The sequence below is a fragment of the Typopeltis vanoorti genome, chromosome 2 (genome assembly GCF_054136105.1).
Source record: "Typopeltis vanoorti isolate ZY-2024b chromosome 2, IOZ_Tvanoo_1.0, whole genome shotgun sequence".
NCBI classification, from domain to species: Eukaryota; Metazoa; Arthropoda; class Arachnida; order Uropygi; family Thelyphonidae; genus Typopeltis; species Typopeltis vanoorti.
Window position 1 is genome coordinate 179,305,113 of NC_143550.1, and position 18,929 is coordinate 179,324,041.

Here is an 18,929-nt window from a genome sequence, read left to right on the forward strand (position 1 = left end):
GAGTTAATCTGTCCATAGAAGTCATTAATAAGTTCTTTATCATATAACGATGTAGATGCATCGACCTGTATTATTGATACATTTATTGGTTTTCTTTTCAGTCTAACAAGGGCATTTTTGCTATTTATAGATTTCAAATCTCTCAGATATCTTTTGACAGTTTTATGAATCAAAAAACTAATTCCCTCTTCTCATCCTTATTATGTTCCTGAATAAAGCAAAAGGCTTCCCTCATCTGTAACCAGTTCTCTTGCATGTGGTCATCTGATCTCACAAAGTCCCATGACAGACCAATGATAGCATGAGAGTTCATATTGTAGTAGCTTGAGTTGACCACTTTTTTGAAGTGTTCTGACATTCCGGGTACCGACCATAAAACTTCTCCTGAGCTGTAGAGAGTTCTCTTTATTATTAGTCTGCACAACTACCAGTGACAGACAGACTTTCCACCACCATCCCCGGAAGTCCTAGAAGGTGGCAGTCATTATTTGTCCCAGCATAGAATGCTGTAAGACTGTCTAGATATAGACAGGTGGTATCCATCTCTTTTCCTTTAGCCTTCTAGGTAAGGCAAATAACTGGAAGAGAAGGCAGCTCCCACTGCATGAAATGAAAGAAAACAGTAAAATAGGAAAGATTAATCCCTAGCTCTTGAATACTCTAATAGCATTAGGGAAAGGAGCAAAAAGAAAATAATGTAAGAAGAATAGGGGCTAGTCTACAGATAATATAACAGATGTATATTACATGAAGTAAGACACAGTCCAATATCAGATACCTCAGGTTCACCACTCCCATACTCACTGGAGTGTGCCCTTGAGAATAACCAGCCTTCCAGTACTTCCAGATATATATCTTTTACTCAGAGAAATCTTCATATGGTTAGCTACAATCCAACCCAGCTAGCCATATCACATAATACCATACAGATAGTTCTTATACAAAAATGCTATTGACATGGTAACAAGTTTCAGTTCTCAAAGAATATATATGGAAAGGGCTAAGGATAAAGGTAACTAGTGATGTGATGTATCACAACATCAAATTAAAGTTTTATTGTAGCTAGAAACATACATAGATACAGTCAGTCTATGCTGTATGTAGTGAAAAATAGTAATTAGAGAATTGAGTGTAATCAGAAACAACTGAAGTGAAAATGACCCTTATACTAAAACCTTACTTTCCCAACAGACACAGTACAGTCCCACATAAGGCACAACTCGCATCAGACAGAAGTTGGTGTGAAGGCGTTAATATATAAATATGAACATAATTTAAAATTCTAAAAATAGATATAAAGTTTCATACTGCAAGTAACTTAACACCAGACTTAGTGAAAATGCAAATTTCATTGAATAACTAAGCTTATTTGAATAATAGAACAGTGTGTCGTCATCATCAGCATCAAATTCCTGCCATGTACCCTCAAGGGGTGTACAGTACTACATGAAAAAATTACATCATTACTAACTTCCTATCTACAATTTTCCTCCAAATCAGTTTGTTTCTTGTCAAGACTCCAACATTATCAGATCTTATATTTCTATCGTCTAAGGCATTTGTACCGTATCAATCCACCTATATCTTGGTCTTCCTCTGGGTCGTTTTCCTGCCAACCTGGCAGAGAACACTTGTTTTGCTAATCTTTCCTCTCCCATTCTATTTAAGTGACCATACCACCTGAGATTAGCTCTGCTAACGCATTCCTGGATGCTGACAATGTCAAGTACTTTCCTAATATCCTCATTTTTAATATGATATTGCCATTGATGCCATCTGTTCACGCCTATAATCAGGACTCTCATATCTGTGGTCTCTAGTCTTTGGTCAAGTGTTTTACTTCTGACCCAGCTCTCAGATTCATAAGTTAAAACTGGTTTGAACACTGTCTTGTATACAGCTAATTTAGTGTTCCGACTATTTTCTCTCTTATTCCATATGAATTTATTCAATTGACTTTCCACCATACCAGATTTGCTGATTCTGTTGTCTATTTCTATATTTAATTTACCATCTTCAGTAAAAATCGTGCCTAAGTAGCTGAAATGTTTTACTTGTTCCACAGGTTCTCCATGCACAACACAGTTGACATTTTCAATGATTCTGCCTATTTTAATTGTCTTTGTCTTTATATTGCTGACCTTCATACCATATCTATTACATCAGCTATTCAATTTAGCCAAAAAATCTTGCAGACTTGTAGCAGATTTATTTAGAAGTATAACATCATCCGCATAAAGCAAAGAACTGACATTAACATCTCCAATTTTGATATCAGGTTTAATACCACTTTCCTTCATAATGTGATCCATATAGATAATGAATAACAGAGGGGATAATGTACATCCTGGTCTCACACCAGATTTAACATTAAACCATCTTCCTGTACTTCCTTCAATTCTAACTGCTGACTTACAACTCAAATAAAGACTAAGTATTGCTTGATATAATGCCCTGTTGACGCCATATAACTGTAGCATATTGAACAGCTTCTCTCTTGGCACCTTGTCATATGCCTTTTCCAAATCGACAAAACGTAAATACAGATCTTTGTTATATTCTCATGCTTTCTCGACTATTTGTCGTAAAGTGAAGATCTGATCCTGACAGCCTCTATTTGGCCTGAATCCAGCTTGTTTTTCTTTTTCACCAAGCTTTTCTTCCACAATTCTTCTCAACCGTTTCTCAAGTATACTTGCGTAGATCTTGCCAGGAACACTCAGTAGTTGCGAAATACCTCTGTAATTCTCACATTCATTTTTATTTCCCTTTTTATATATGGGTACTATGAGAGCTCTACTCCAATCATCGGAAATTCGTCCCTCTGTCCAGGCTTTCTTAACTGTGCAGTGCAGCCACTGTAAGACTTTTATACCACCATACTTCAGCATTTCTGGTCGAATATCATCTACTCCTGCTGCCTTTCCACATTTCAAGCCTTTGATTTCTTTTTCTACTTCAAGTATGGATATGTATTCCTGACTGCATGCCTGGTCAGTGTTTTTTATCACTGTGCTGTCATCACTGCTTGTTTCATTTAGCAGTTTTTCAAAGTAATTACTCCATACTTCAAGGATATCTTTTTCTCCTGTTTTCATGTCACCTTTATTATCTCTAACTCCTTTTACAGCACTCTTTCCTCCATTCCTAAGCTTCTTCAACAACCTCCAGAATATTTTGCCACCTTCTTGATATTTATTTTCTATATTCTTGCCAAAGTCCTCCCATGACTTTTGTTTAGCTAGTTTTACACACTGTTTAGCTTTCTTACATTTGTCTCTGTATTCTGTAAGAGTAAAAGCTGACTTATTTGCCAGGAACTTTTGATATGCTTTCTTCTTTTCCTTCACTGCCACTTTAACTTCCTGTGTCCACCAGGGAGTTCTGATTTTTTTATCCTTGCACACAACCTCACCACATGCCTCTCTGGCAGAATCAATCAATTTTTTTTTTTTTTTTCAGAGTTTGCCACTGAATCTGCAAGGTTTGATTCCTGTTCTCAAACTCTTTCATTTTCTTTTCAATAATCTTTCTGTATTTTAGTCTACAGTTCACATCTGAGAGCTGTGAACTGTAGACTGAACTGTAGTCACAACTATTATTCGCTTTAAAACTTTCTTACATGTTATTCTTTTCAATATGAAATTCAATTTTATCCTGCTCAAGACTGAAAGTGATCACTTCCAATTTCAAATCCTCTGTATACTCTGGTGTCCTGCACCAGGGAGAAAACATCACTATCAACAATAACATAGTCAATGAGACTGTTCTTATTCCTAGCCTCTTCTCTCCATGTGAATTTGTGCACATTTTTATGTTGGAACATGGTGTTAGTAATAACCAGTCCATGTCCTGAGCAGAAATCCAACAGATATTTGCCATTATTATTAGCTTTGCTCTTTTCTCCAAATTTTCCCAAAATATTTTTGTATGTCTCACAATCATTTCCTACTCTGCTATTTAGATCCCCAACAAGGGCCAACTTTTCATTTTTCATTGTGTCAGTTGCTTTTTCTAAAGCATCAAAAAATTCTTCCACTTCTACCTTAGTAGAACCTTCTGTGGGCCATAGGCACAAATAAGTCTCATTGTCCAGTTCCCCATTCTCATATTTGCCCACATTACTCTACTTGAGACTGACTGCCATTCAAGAAGATTAGCCTCATATTTTGTGTTGAATACTATGGCTACTCCTTCTTTTCCTTGATTGTCATTGCCTGAATATAACATTTTGTATTTATTGCTCAGAAAGATCTCACCAGTTTTTGTCTTTTTTGTTTCAGTCACCCCTATTATGTCGATCTGGTACTTATCTAATTCTTCAGCTAGCTCCATTTCTTTGCCATTCAGGCTTCTTATGTTGATAGTACTGATCTTTAACTGTGGTGATGTTGAGTTGGGGTTTGTTTTCAGATTTGTTCCAGTAGCTGACTTTTCGCTGTTCGCCCTGGTTCCCTCGCGAAAACAACGGGGGTCTTGTTTAACTGGGCGACGCCCCAGACGGCATGAAATTTTGTCATGTTGTACCATCATTTTTTATTTTGGTTTAACCAATAAGAATACAATTTGGTTGGCTAAATCCCAAATTTCCAGCCCATCCTCGTTCGTTCAGTATCAAAGTAGATACCCAACAGGGTGCACCACGAGAAGGTGAAGATTGGACATTAGGTCAGATGCCCTGGTCGGTATACTCTGCATTCCTTTAAAGGCTATGTGGAGGTCTCCTCTCAGTTATACAGCTTTGACCCTTAAGCACCCCTAGAACAATGTGTAAAAAGGAATATTTACTAAATATTACACATTTCTAAATATACTACACCATCCAATTATGTAATGTGTCACTATTAATAAAGGTGCCGGTATTCCTTACCTTATCTCAAAAATACTACACACAAAACATTATGTGGATCTCAGTTTGTTTTCTTAACATGTTCTAATAGATATGGTTCTTGAAGATGTTACAGAATAGTAAGTAACCTATCGGATGTATTATATATTTTTTAATAATCTATATATTCAGCATAGATTTTGTTCTGTTTTGTTACCAGATAATAGTTGCAATGCCTAATGATTTTTAATACTTATTAGAAAATACACGTGAGAACATGACTTACTAGCAGTTGAAAATTCAGCAGGTTCTTGAAATGGCTTTTTAATATAAAAGAGAGAAAAACAAACTGATCTAAGAAATATGTGCATCCATTTATTTATGCATACAGTAGAAGCAAGGAGACTATATGCATATGTAAACATTGTCACCAAATTATTATTATCATCCTGAGGCCCCATGGAGTCACAGACTCATCTTGGAGGTCCCTTTTGTCTTACACACACAGTTCATCATACCATGTGCCTTAAACACATTCAAGTTCTCTCTAGACACCAAACTCTCAAGCAATGCATTCCAATCACTCACAGCTCTCCATGCAAAAAAAACTGTTTCTCACTCCCTTGTTTACACCCTCTGTGTACAGCTTCCAGGGATGACCTCTTGTTCACCCCCCCCCCAATCTACCATCATTCCTATAATTCATTGTGTTGCCCTCATAATTTTGGCAATGTGTCCTCTAAATTTTAGATCCTTATCTACCATCATCCCAACATCTCTTATATCCTCCACCTCCAACAATATATATTCCCACCAAGAATAAATTCTACATCCTGTCTTTGTTTTCTAAATTTTAAAACCTTACATTTCACAACATTGAACTGATATCTCCACTCCCATGCCCAGTCTCTTTTAGTCTTCTTGTAAGACCATAACATCTGCTCTACTCCTCATAGTTTTCCTCAACTCTGCATCATCTGCAAACAACTGTATATCCCCATTCAAATCCTCCCCAATATCATTAATATACAGGTTAAACTGACCCCTGAGGCACACCACTAGTGACTTTCCTCTTCTGGGATATGCTCTCTCCATACACAACTTGCTGATACCTATCAGATGGCCAATCTCCAATCCAATGTCCTAGTCTATTATCCAACCTCAGCCACTCTAGTTTGACTAGCACTTATTGTGTGGTCATTGCAAAGTCTAAGTATACTACTGTGCATCCATCTTTCCGTTCAGTACGGCTTTCACCTTATTATAATAAGTAAGTAGATCTAAAACATGACCTCCTTTAGTAAATATGTGCTATCCATCAAAGATAATACTATTGTTGTCAACTCAATTCTGGATCCTGATTGTCACCAGCCTTTCCAACATTTCAGCCACAACTTCTGACACCCAGATTGGCTAATTTGATGCTTGAATTTTGTTGTCTCCTTTATAATCTTGCCTTCCTTCTATTCCTTTGGAACTTGACCCAATGTAAGACTCATATTAAACAAATATGTCAAGGCAGAAGTCAACTCCTGGCACATTCCTTCAAATTATGCAGTGATATGTCAAGTCCCACAGAAGTTTGCTTAATTCCCCATTTACCTCTTGCTCACTCAGAGTCAGTGTCTACTTATCATTCACTGTCCTCAAGCTCTCCGTGATGTCACATTCACAAGGATGAAAGACCTTTATGAACAGCTCATTAACTATCTCAACTATATCCTCTACAGCAGTTGTCCTTTTACCATTTTCTCCAATTAATGCCTTTTGTTGGCTACACATCAAAAGAACTCCCTAGGATTATCTTTGGCTTCATTAGCTAACTGCTGCACATACCTCACTTTTGCTACCCTTACCAACCAAGGCATGCCTGTTCTTTGTATTCTTCATGGAATTGATTATTACCATTCCTCTTATGTTGCTTCCATAATGTCTTTTTTTTCTCTGTATTGCATGGTGTTATGTCCCTATCTTACAATTTTGTTTGACTTACAAACTGCCTTCGTCTATATTCTCCTAACTTCTACTTTCAAGACACCACCTAAGTTTCTATTAATATCTGAGTTATTGTTCCCCGTAATATCCCTAGTATTTGTATTTTAACTGCGCCCTTTGGGATATTTAGTTTAAGATATTTTATACATAAACAGAGAAAGGAACTCAAATATCTAAAAGTGTAACTATTGCAGTCGTGACACAATTTCTTGCTACTCAACATTAACTCTTTAAACTTCCCGTTTCTTAACATTAGTTCCCCGCGTGGTTAGGCTCGAATGTTTCTAAGCGGTGCATTGGATTAGCAATATTAGACAACTTTCTTTTCCATTAAACAAAAGGTTTATTATTTCTCTAAACATGGTACATATCAAATTACTCAACTATATTACTTACACACTAAAATTAGCTTAAAACAAATAGTTGGGCTATGATTCGACAAAAGTTACTACGTTCATGCCACCACAAAATTTCATACAAAATATGAACTCACTTAACATGGAAAGATTAGATCACCACACATTAATAGATTATTCAACTTCAAGTGCACTAACAAAGTCATTAACTACTCTAGCACATACTTAGGACAATTCGGATTCTCTACACATCACACTAGGCATTCAAATTCCTCAGTCTACTTGGTTACTCAATTTACGCTAATCAAACTCAATATTAATAAAACCATTTACTTCATTAACACACAACTATGTCATTAACCTTCCCTTTACAATATAGTAGGCACTCAAGATTCTTAGGATAATTAATTATTCACAAATTATCAACACTAGCTAGCTTACTTTTAACACTCTTTATCAAATTCTAAAGTCCTATTATATTTTCTCCCTAATCACTTTAACAGTTCCGTATTATGACAACGGTATCTATCACAAACAACTTCTAGTTAACATAAGACAAAATTCACAATACCTTTCTTTAGCTTCACTTACGGGCCTTTACCTTCTACTGAACGAACTTGCTTGCATAACTTCTTGCAATTCAGGGCTTTATGAACATCTGTGCCGTCGGCTGTACTATCTGAAACGAGGACATTGATATCTTCACAGTTTCCTATGACTTTATGGTATATTTCGCTTTCTACATAGGAATACGGGAATAGCTTTCCCGCTCACCTTCGATTCCTTGTTGTGGCATGAGGATATAAGCCATATCTCTCCACTCAGGAACACCGTGAAATCCACTAGAAAACCTAACTAAAACCACCGCGACTATCCAAACGTTTCTTCTCCTCTTACAAAAGGCAAAGGCCTCAAGCCTCCTTGACTCTCTAAACGTCTCCCCCAAAACCCAAAAGAGCCTACTCTTCCAAAAAAAAAGCCAAAAGCCACTGGGGGGGGGGGTTACCAACCCTTTTATAGCTGCTTTCCTAACGGCGCCCTTTCTTACTTCTTTCTCCTGCCTCCTACTTGTTTTCCGTCTGTCTACCAATTGGATAGCATTTTGCTGCCATACGTCATTTTGATCGGCAACTCTATCCGCGTATAGGCCCTAAGCGATATTCCGTTATTTCCCTTGTTAGCCTCTATCTTAACCTCTTTTCAAACCTTTTCTCAGAATTCTACTTAATGCTTAATCTATAGCCTCTTACATAGTGCATTTCATGACTCATTCTTTTATACTTATGCACTTAACTCTTTCATTCTTAATCGCATTACTATATTAATTCTTAGTTAGCTACTTATTTAATACAAATTCCTTGTTTAGTCATAATATATCTTAATACATTCCTTTCTTTTGTTATCTTAACTAAACAATAGATCTTTACATTTTACTCAATTTATACTGGATGCAAGAATATTTTATTAATTAAATTATCCTTGTTATGCAGGGGTTTTTATTTAGGTTATTTATTTTTCATGTTACACCACGATAACTGAGAATACTATATTCTCAAGATATCAGGTGTAACAATGGTTAATCTCTTCATTCACCCATTTCACACCTACTTAATTTAACTTTCTGATCTTCAAAATGCATTTAGACATTGCTTCTACTAGTTAATTCATGAATATCACCCAAGCAGCAATGATATCCTTTCCACCCAACTCCTCATTCCATGCTACAGCTGCAAGCTGTCTCCTGAGCTTCTCATAATTACCAGGCTTGTAGTTCCACATATGCCCTTTCCTCACATGGTTGGCAACCAACCAGGTAATCAGTTCATGGTCGCTATCACCAATTGGAGGGAGATTTGACACCTATTTATAATAATATCCTATGATGAGATGATCAAATCCAAGATTCTCAATCCTCATTTGCCCTCTGTTACATTTTAGGACACTGTCTGAGGTAGTTTTCCCTCAAAAAGTCAAGAAACTCATTTTCTTTACTTCTGGTTGCTATTCTCAGTATCCCATTCTATATTGGGTAGTTAAGATCGCCTATAATTATCACCCTTTTCCCATTTGCTTGGCTAATACATTTTTGTGGTCACTACCCTCCACGTTACCAGGTCTATAGCAACATCCAGAAGAAATTCATTCTATTCACCTATATCTTATTATACTACCTCAAAACCACTACTACTGTTTCCCTTCTCCCCTGCATGTCTACCTTTTATGGACATAACTCTTTTCTATCATCAATAGACTCCACCTCCCTTTTTACCCTTTCTATTTTCACAAAATACATCATACTTTTCTATCTCTATTCCTGTCAGGATGTCATCCTCTTCTAACCATATCTCACTTATTCTAACAATTTTTGGGTGAATGAACTCAGTCAATGCAACCATTTCATCTCCCTTGTCTCTGATACTTATAGCTTTCATATCCAAAAATAATAGCTCATTCTTGGATCTAACAAGTTTCACTGATACCAATTATTAGATAGACAAGTGCGACTTCTCCATACTTTCCTCGAGCCATTTCTTTTTCTCCTTACTCATCCTAGAGCCTTCTTCAAATCCAACTACTTTCCCTTTTTGCCTATATGCACTTTCACATCCTCTTGTAGCATCAACCTTTCTCGTGCTGTATTCCACTGTCCAGCCTGAGTCTCCCCATTTCTCTGTTTGTCTTGCACACTTGTTCTCCCATTCTCTACACGCATGCTACCCACTTCAATCTCTCCTTCCATACTCTCTCCTACTCTTTCACATCACTTCTTGCTTGCTCAGATTTATTCCCTGCATTTGTTACTCTCTTCCAGCAGCAATCTCTCCAAATGACTCATACCAAAACCATTCAAATGCAGTCCATCACTCTTACACAATTCATTTCTTCCTTCAAACTTATTCCAAACATTAACAAACTGCACTCTTTACATTCTCCATGTTCCGGGTTAGGTCATTTGTTCCTATTACTATTACCAACTCCTTTGCTTGTTTACTCCTCATATCCAATGCTTCAGTCACTATTCATTTTACCTCCTGGGAAACAAAGCTTGTCTGCTTTAAGGGTCAAAGCTGTATAACTGAGAGGAGACAATCACATAGCCTTTAAAGCATTCCAGTCCTCACCTTCTCGTGGTGTACCCTGTTAGGTATCTACCTGGATACTGAACAAATGAGGATGGACTGGCAGTTTGGATTTAGCAAACCAAATTGTATTCTTATTGGCTTAAACAACAATGTAAAATGATGGTACAACATGAGAGAATGTCATGCCAGCTGGGACGTCACCCAATTAAACAAAGCCTCGTTGTTTTCACCAAGGACCCAAGGCAAGCAGTAAAAAGTCAGCTACAACAAATCCTGAAACACACCCAAACTCAACATGAAAATGGAAAAGTTGGTCCTTGTTGGGGAGCAGAAAAGGAAATGATTGTCAGACATACAAAAATATGAGGGACGTTCAGAAAGTAAGTTCCAATGGCTGTCAGAGAAACAAAAATATACTTACAAAAAAACTTTATTGGAAATTAAAGTAAACATCTTTCACTACTCTTCTACATAATTTCTGCCATTGTTCAGGCAGTTATCATAACGGGGCACGAAGAGTTATATACCTTCGTCGTAGAAGGTTGTCATCTGTGATGCAACCCACATATTAACTGTTTCTTTGACCTCGTCATCATCTTGAAGCCATCAAGGAAAGATTTCAGATGTTCGAACAGGTAAAAGTCGCTTGGCGTGAGGTCAGGACTATATGGGGGGGTTGGTGGAATTGTTCCCAGCCGAAGGTGGTGAGAAGTTGTTGTGTTACAACTCATTGCATGTTCTCCATAAACCTCAATAATTTGCCGATGAATTTCAGCTGCTTTAACATTCCTCGCATTCAATCAACTGATAACTGACCTAATTTCACGTGGCGGGCGATTCGGTTTTCTTAGGCATTATAAACAAGAAGTGTACGCAATGCGAGAATATCTGAAAATGGCACCAATGCCTTGCGATCACAGCACTGCAGTGAAAATATTTAAAAGCAGAACTTACTTTCTCGACTTCCTCGTAGTTTGGGAAAATTTGGAAAAATGAGCAAAGCTAATAATAATGGCAAATGCCTGTTGGATTTCTGCTCAGGATATGAACTGGTTATTACTAACACAATGAAAATATGCACAAATTCACATGGAGAGAAGAGGCACTGAATAAGAAAAGTCACATTGACTATATTATTATTGATAATGATGTTTTCTCACTGGTGCAGGACACTACATTGTACAGAGGATTTGAAACTGGAAGTGATCACCATTTATTCTTGAGGGAAAAAATTGAATTTCATCTTGAAAAGAAGAACATATAAGAAAGTTTTAAAGCAAATAAAAGTTGAGCAGCTCTCAGATGTGAACTGTAGACTAAAATTCACAAACATTATTCAAGAAAACATTGATTGATTGATTCAGCCAGAGTCTTATGGTGAAGTTGTCTGCAACGATAGAAAAATCAAAACTCCTTGGTGGACACACGAAGTTGAAGAAGCAGTGAAAGAAAAAAAGAAAGCATATCAAAAGTTCCTGGCAAATAAGTCAGCGTGTGTTCTTAGAGAATACCCAGACACTGTGTAAAACTAGTTACACAAAAGCATGGCAAGACTTTGTAAGAACATAGAAAATAAATATCAGGAAGGTAGCAAGATATTCTGGAGGCTGTTGAAAAAGCTCAGAAATGGAAGAAAGAGTGCTGTTGAAGGAATCAGATTGGTTTCTTTTACAGCACATGAAAACTGGAGAAAAAGATATCTTTGATGTAGGGAATAATTACTTCAAAAAAAATGCCCAAGTGAAATTATCAGTAACAGCACAGTGGTAAAAAAACACTCAACAGGCATGCAATCCGGAATACATATCCATATTTGAAGAAGAAAAAGCCATCAAAAGCCTGAAGTGTGGAAAGACAGCTGGAGTAGATGATATTCCTCTAGAAATGCTCAAGTATGGAGGTATAAAGTCTTATAATAGCCGCACTGCATAGTTTGGAAGCCTGAACAGAGGAACAAATTCCAGAGGATTGGAGTAGAGCTCTCATAGTACCCATATATAAAATGGGAAATAAAACTGAATGTGAGAATTACAGAGGTATTTTCCTACTGAGTTCCTGGTAAGATTTATGCAAGTATACTTGGGAAGTGGTTGAGAAGGACTGTGAGATGCCAAGAGAAAAGCTATTCAAAATGCTACAGTTATATGGTATCAATGGGGCATTATATCAAGGCAATACTTAAGTCCATATTTGAGTTCCAAGTCAGCAGTTAAAATTTGAAGGAAGTACAGAAAGATGGTTCTGGTGTCAGGCAAGGATATACATTATCCCCTCTGTTATTCATTATCTATATGGATCACATTATGAAGGAAAGTGGTATTAAACCTAATATCAAAATTGGATATGCTAATCTCAGCTCTTTACTTTATGTGGATGATGTTATACTTTTAAATAAATCTGCTACAAGTCTGCAAGATTCCCTGACTAAATTGAATAACTGTTATAATAGATATGGTATGAAGGTCAGAAATAGCAGACATAGACAATGAAAATAGGTAGCAGCATTGAAAATGATCAACTACATTGCGAATGGAGAACCTATAGAACAAGTAAAACATTTCAGCTATGCACAATTTTAAGTGAAGATGGTGAATTAAATATAGAAATAGACAACAGACTCAACAAAGCTGTTATGGTAGGAAGTCAAATGAATAAATTTATGTGGAGTAAGAGAAAGAGAGAAATTATTCAAAACACTAAATTAGCTGTACAAGATAGTCATCAAACCAATTTTTGGTCAAGTTTTTTATTTTAGAAATAAAATACTTGACCAAAGACTAGAGATCACAGTTACGAGAGAAAGATTACAGGCATGAACAGATGGCATCAATGGCATTATCATATTAAAAACGAAGATATTAGGAAAGAACTTGACATTGTTAATCCAGGAATGTTAGCAAAGCTAATCTGAGATGATATGGTCACTGAAACTGGATGGGAGATGAAAGTTTAACAAAACAAGTGTTCTCTGCCAGGTTTGCAGGAAAAAGACCAAGATGTAGGTGGATTCAAACAGTTAAAAGTTTCTTATAAAACAGAAACCTAAGATCTGATAATGTTGGAGTCTTGACAGGTAACAGACTGATTTGGAGAAAAATTTATTGTAAGTTTTCATATAGTACCATCATATCCTATACACCCCCTTGAGAGTACATGTCAGGAATATGATGATGATGAAAACAAGCGCAGTTCATCTTCTCATTTACCGCACCTGTAATAATTGAATCACCATACAACACCACTCGCAGATCCTTTGTTACCTTTTTCATACCAACATAAATTGTTTTCACTTTCTTCACTTTTCCATGCATATCTCCAGTTCTCTTTTTTTTTACTATCATTCACTCTCGTTTGATTGCCAGTTTCACACACTTGTTTGCCAACTCTGCTCACCACTTTACTGTTAATTGCACTCTATTTTACATCATCATTATTGTCCACTTTTTTTTTGTTAATTTTCCTCTCTTTTTCAACATCATAATCACCTGCTATATCAGCTATTAAAATTTTTTCTTTGCTGTCACATCCTATTCCACACACTATCTGAACAATCACACAAACTTCAACTGTTTTGTCAGTTATGACACCATGCTCCCCGTTCATGTTTAAGCAAGCCTCATGGCCATCAGAATATCACATTTCCTACATACCTACACTCATTCTTTTCTCTTATTCAAGCTTTCTACATGAATATCACAACATCTTCCCACACATACAGGGTGTTCGGGATAAATTTGACAGTTTCGTAAGGAAAAAGAAAATCTTCTTTGTATCTATTAAATTTAATGAATTGACAAAAAAACATTACAGGCAGAGTTAATTACAATACTATCAACAAGATTTACTCAAAATAACCACCATTAGCATCGATCACAGCTTCAATTCTGCTTCGGAACCTCGAACAAGCTGATGCTACAGTCTCCCTGGGAAGGGCCGCAAAAACTGTTTTAATTTTATCCATTAACTGGGCTTTTGTATTACTGGAAGTGCGATTGGTGTCTTTTTCAACTGCGCCCCATACAAAATAATCCATGGGGTTAAGGTCTGGGGAGTTTGGAGGCCAAACATTTGGACTGGTGAAGTCGTAGAAATTTTCAGACAACCATTTTTGACTTTTCCCAGAGGTGTGGCAAGGGGCCGAAGCCTGCTGCCATACATACGGCCTACCATTGGCTACCCTTGTTATCCAGGGCTTGACTACAGTTAGCAACTCCACGAACAAAGCCCGAATTCCAATGCCAGGGTTCTTCAACACCTGTTCCTGCAGATTTGCGAGGAATTCTGCTGTACGAACGCAATCAGATCGTCTGCTAGGGATCTTTCTTCTTGCTACATCCTCGTAGTCACCATTGCAAGTCTCTAGTTCATGCCTGATTGTTTTTACTGTATTCAGGGAGCATTGGGCAGCAGTCGTAATATCCTTATTTTGATGGCGGGCACAAATCATCATGATACAAGTTATTCTCTTCCATGATTGAGGTGGGTTCCAGCTATCCATCCTTTCTGACATCTTGTATATGAATGAAGAAGGGTCCAAACTTTTAAATGAAGAGAAGTGTGTGTTAATACATGTAACTTACAGAAAAATATAATTAATTATAAATATGTCAAATTTATCCCGAACACCCTGTACAATAGTACATTCACAGCACTGTACATTTTTCAGAAATCTACACAGTTTACATTGTCTTCTGCACAGACCTCTGCAATGATTTATCTATCACTGCCATTTTATATCAATATGCTAACAAAAACAATGAATTTCTGATAATGTTGCTTAAAAAATTTATCCAAACACTGTGTTTCACATTTAAATATCTCACAGTAATACTTAATCTACAATTTAGACAATATCGACACACCTATGTTTAACTGAATGTCAAATGATGAATGTGCACTGCAAAGAGTATCCAGGCTACTATGATGGTACTGCCTGATTAACTTTACATCATTATGAATTTCCTATCAACAATTTTCTTCCAGATTAGTCTATTTCATGTCAGCAGTCTAGTATTGTCATATTTAACATTTCGTTCTTCTAAGGCACTTCTGACTAAATCAATCCACCTAGATCTTGGATTTTCTCTCAGTGTTTTTCCTCTCATCTTGGAATCGCATTCGTTCCTATTATCTTAATTTTTAATATGATTCTGCCATTGATGTTACATGTTTATGCTCAATTTTTTCTCAGAACTCTAGTATGTGTGGTCTCCAGTCTTTCATCAACTATTTTATTTCTAATCCAACTCTCATATTCATAAGTTATTAATTTGAGCACTGTCTTGTGTGCTCTAGTTAAGTATTTTGACTTAGGTTCTCCCTTATTTCATATGAATTTGTTCATATGACTTCCCACCATATAACACCATTCCAACTTTGCTTATTGTATTCTTGTCATATTTCCATGCATTCTCAATTATTTGTCTTAAAGTGCAAATCTGATCTTGATAACCTCTATTTGGCTTGAATCCAGCTTGTTTTTCTCTAAGTTCTATAATTTTTCTTATTCTTCTCAAGTCTTGCAGAATTCTTACCTGGAACATTTAACAGAGAAATTCCTCTGTAATTCTCACATTAGCTTTATCGCTTTTTTATAGATGGGAGCTATGAAATCTCTACTTCGATCATTTGAATTGCAACTGTGCCCTTTATATTATGTAGTATAGTCACTAGAAAACTTTTATACTTCCATATTTGAGCATTTCTGGTTGAATTTAATCTACTTTAGCTGCCTTTCCACATTTCAGGCTTTTAATACCTTTTCTACCTCAACTATTGATATGCACTGCTAAATTTTCACTCCTCATGAATATTTCTAGTACAATTCCGTTACTGCTCATTTCATTTAACAGTTGCTCAAAGTGATTACTCTATACATGTAGAATTTCCTTATCTTCAGTTTCATGTCATCTTTATCATCTTTGATTCCTTTTACAGTACTGTTTCCTCCATTTCTAAGTTGTTTTTCAATAATTGCCAGAACATTTTCCAAATACCTTCCTCATGTTTAGCTTGTATATTCTTACTGAAGTCTTCTTTATGTATGTTGTTATTTTCATTGTGATATTCATTTTTATCCTACTTAAAACTAAGTGTTGATCACTTCCAATTTCAAATCCTCTGTACTCATGACCTGAACCAGCATGAGGATATCACTATCAACAGTAATATAGTCAGTGGGGCTCTTGTTATTTCTTGTCTTCTCCATGTGAACTTATGTACATCTTTGTATGTTGGAACATGGTGTTAGTAATGAGCTAAATTCTAAGCAGAAATCCAGCATGTACTTACCATTGTTATTAGCCTTGCAGTTCATGAGCAAATTTTTCCAAAATGTTTCTCTATGCTTGTTGGGATTTATTTTCTATTCTGCTGTTCATGTCTCCAACAAGGACTACTTTTTCCATTTCGTTTGTGTTCATTGCCTGCGCTAATGACTTGAAAAATTCCTTCACTTCTTCCTTAGGAAAACCTTCTGGGACCACTGACACAAATAAGTTTCATTTGTCCATTTTAAATTTTGCCCGCATAATGGCAGTGGGTGAATTTGAGAAACCAACCCTATAATTTGATGAATTCTAAATTGAATATTCTGGTATACAAAACTTGACAAATTAAGCAAAACCATACTTCTTCCCCCCCACACACCCATTTTATTATATGTCCTTATGTCCTAACAGGAGTTTCAGAGAAAGTGATTAATATACTGCATCTGTGTTTTCTTTATTTTAAAAATATTTTGCATAGAAGTTATTTTTAATTTAAAAAATATCTGTTTTGTCAAGCCCTGCTGATGTAGATTTCAGAGTAAACATATTCACAAATATTACCATTAAGTAAAGAGTTGAAGAATGTATGATAAACAGTGAATAATGATTGAAGCTGACTAGCGTCTGTTAGGAAAAGTAGTTGTGGTTTCATATTCGAGATGTAAATAGACAATTGAATTTGGTGCAAGACGATGCACAGCATTGTCTTGCACTATTTGTTAAGTAGGATCTAAATGGTTTGGGAAGATTTTTTTCTGCATTGAACTTCTTGGTAAGTCATGCAAGTGTAGAATTTCACTTGCTTTTACAGATGGTGGTGGTACCTGGGAAGTAACCCACCCCTATGCATGCACATGCATACACTGAATACCATTTTCATGGCCAGTGGCAACAATATTGTTCTTTAACTCAACTAATTAATAAGCCTCCATATTAATTAGTTTCACTCCCATATATACTGTCTAGTGGCTCGCATATAGAATAACTATTTTAAAGTTGTATTCTTGAAAAGAAAAAAAATTTAGTTCTATTCATTTGTAATATAGCTCTGAATATGTCACATGTTGCATTCTGGAAAAAATGAGGCACAAGTAAACTGGAACTTTGGTCTCAAGAGTGCAAACACCATTTTTGACTTTTTGGAATTGTGAGCATGGGAAAATGGATGTCAGAAAATGCAAAGTCATTCACAAGATGATAGGGATCTTGAATAGACTGGAAATTGAAGTTCGTGGCCATGTAGCAAAGATTGCAATTACAACTCGAAAGATAATTCCAATGCTGAAACAAATGTTCGCATGTAAAGATAAGGATATTACTTTGCCTCTTTACAAGGCCTTGATAAGATCTCACTTGGACTATTGTGCGCAGGTCTGGTCTCCTGGTTTACATTGTGATTCTGATATATTGGAGAGAGCAAAGGAAAGTGTTAAAAATGATATCAAGATTGTGGAATACTGATTATGAAGACAGATTGGGAATTTGTAGACTGCAGGCACTAGCAAACAGGAGAAAGAGGGTTCATATGATTGAGACTTAAACTTCTGAAAGGGTCATACAGGATTTCAATTGATGGAATTTTTCAATTTATGGAGAGGACAAGAGACATCCTTGGAAGCTGAGAATAAATGCTGCTAAGAAAGGGGTGAGAGCTAGATTTTTCTCTCATAGGGTGGTGCATGATTGGAATGGATTGCCATTGGATGTTGTGAGGGCAAGCATTGTGAATGAATTCAAGAATAAGTATGATGTGTGTAGTATGTGGCCTCTCTATAGGTCTCTCTTAATAATAACAAAATTGTTGTATGCAGTGATATTATAGCTGTATATCTTACAGGAAAAGTCTTTCTAAATATAAAATGGTATTATGAATTTAAAACTGATTTTTTAAATGAATTGGAACTCTTGCAATTAATTTCAAATATCAAGACCTGTTATGTATATTCTTTCTGTTGCATCTTTCTACTCAGGTTTTAGAAAACCTGATATAGAACTAGGTGAGAATAAAATAAATGTTTTTGGCTCTAGTATTTCAGCAGAATTTTTTTTTTTTTTTCTCATTTAAGTGAAAGTACTCCAGAAGGTAGAAGAATTACTAAGCTTGATCAAATATTACTGAATGGCAATAACATTACAATGGTGAGTTACTTAAAAATTTACTTCTAAACACAACTTAAAGGTAGTATAAAGATTTTTTCACTTGGTTATAGTTTAAATTAAACTTGCTAAGAATTGTATCCTTGTTTAATCCTTTATCCAAGTAAGCAAACATAGTTTGCACATGAAGTATCTTCGCGACTATGCTACTTTTCTAGTAGAGGCTAATAACTTCACATTATTGCCTTAGTATCCCATAATGTAAAGCACATACTCTTTTGGATGTTTAATTTCAATTATA

The 18,929-nt window shown here is 36.0% G+C and overlaps 1 protein-coding gene across 1 annotated transcript in view; it reads left to right on the plus strand.

The window, feature by feature from the left end:
* Positions 1-18,929, plus strand: part of LOC150109695 (U6 snRNA-associated Sm-like protein LSm5) — a 55,291-nt gene that overhangs the window by 35,617 nt on the left and 745 nt on the right. The window contains exons 3-4 of the mRNA XM_090409751.1: positions 4,941-4,968; positions 18,598-18,670. Coding sequence (XP_090265877.1) covers positions 4,941-4,968; positions 18,598-18,670 — 101 coding nt within the window. The remainder of the gene's footprint in view (positions 1-4,940; positions 4,969-18,597; positions 18,671-18,929) is intronic.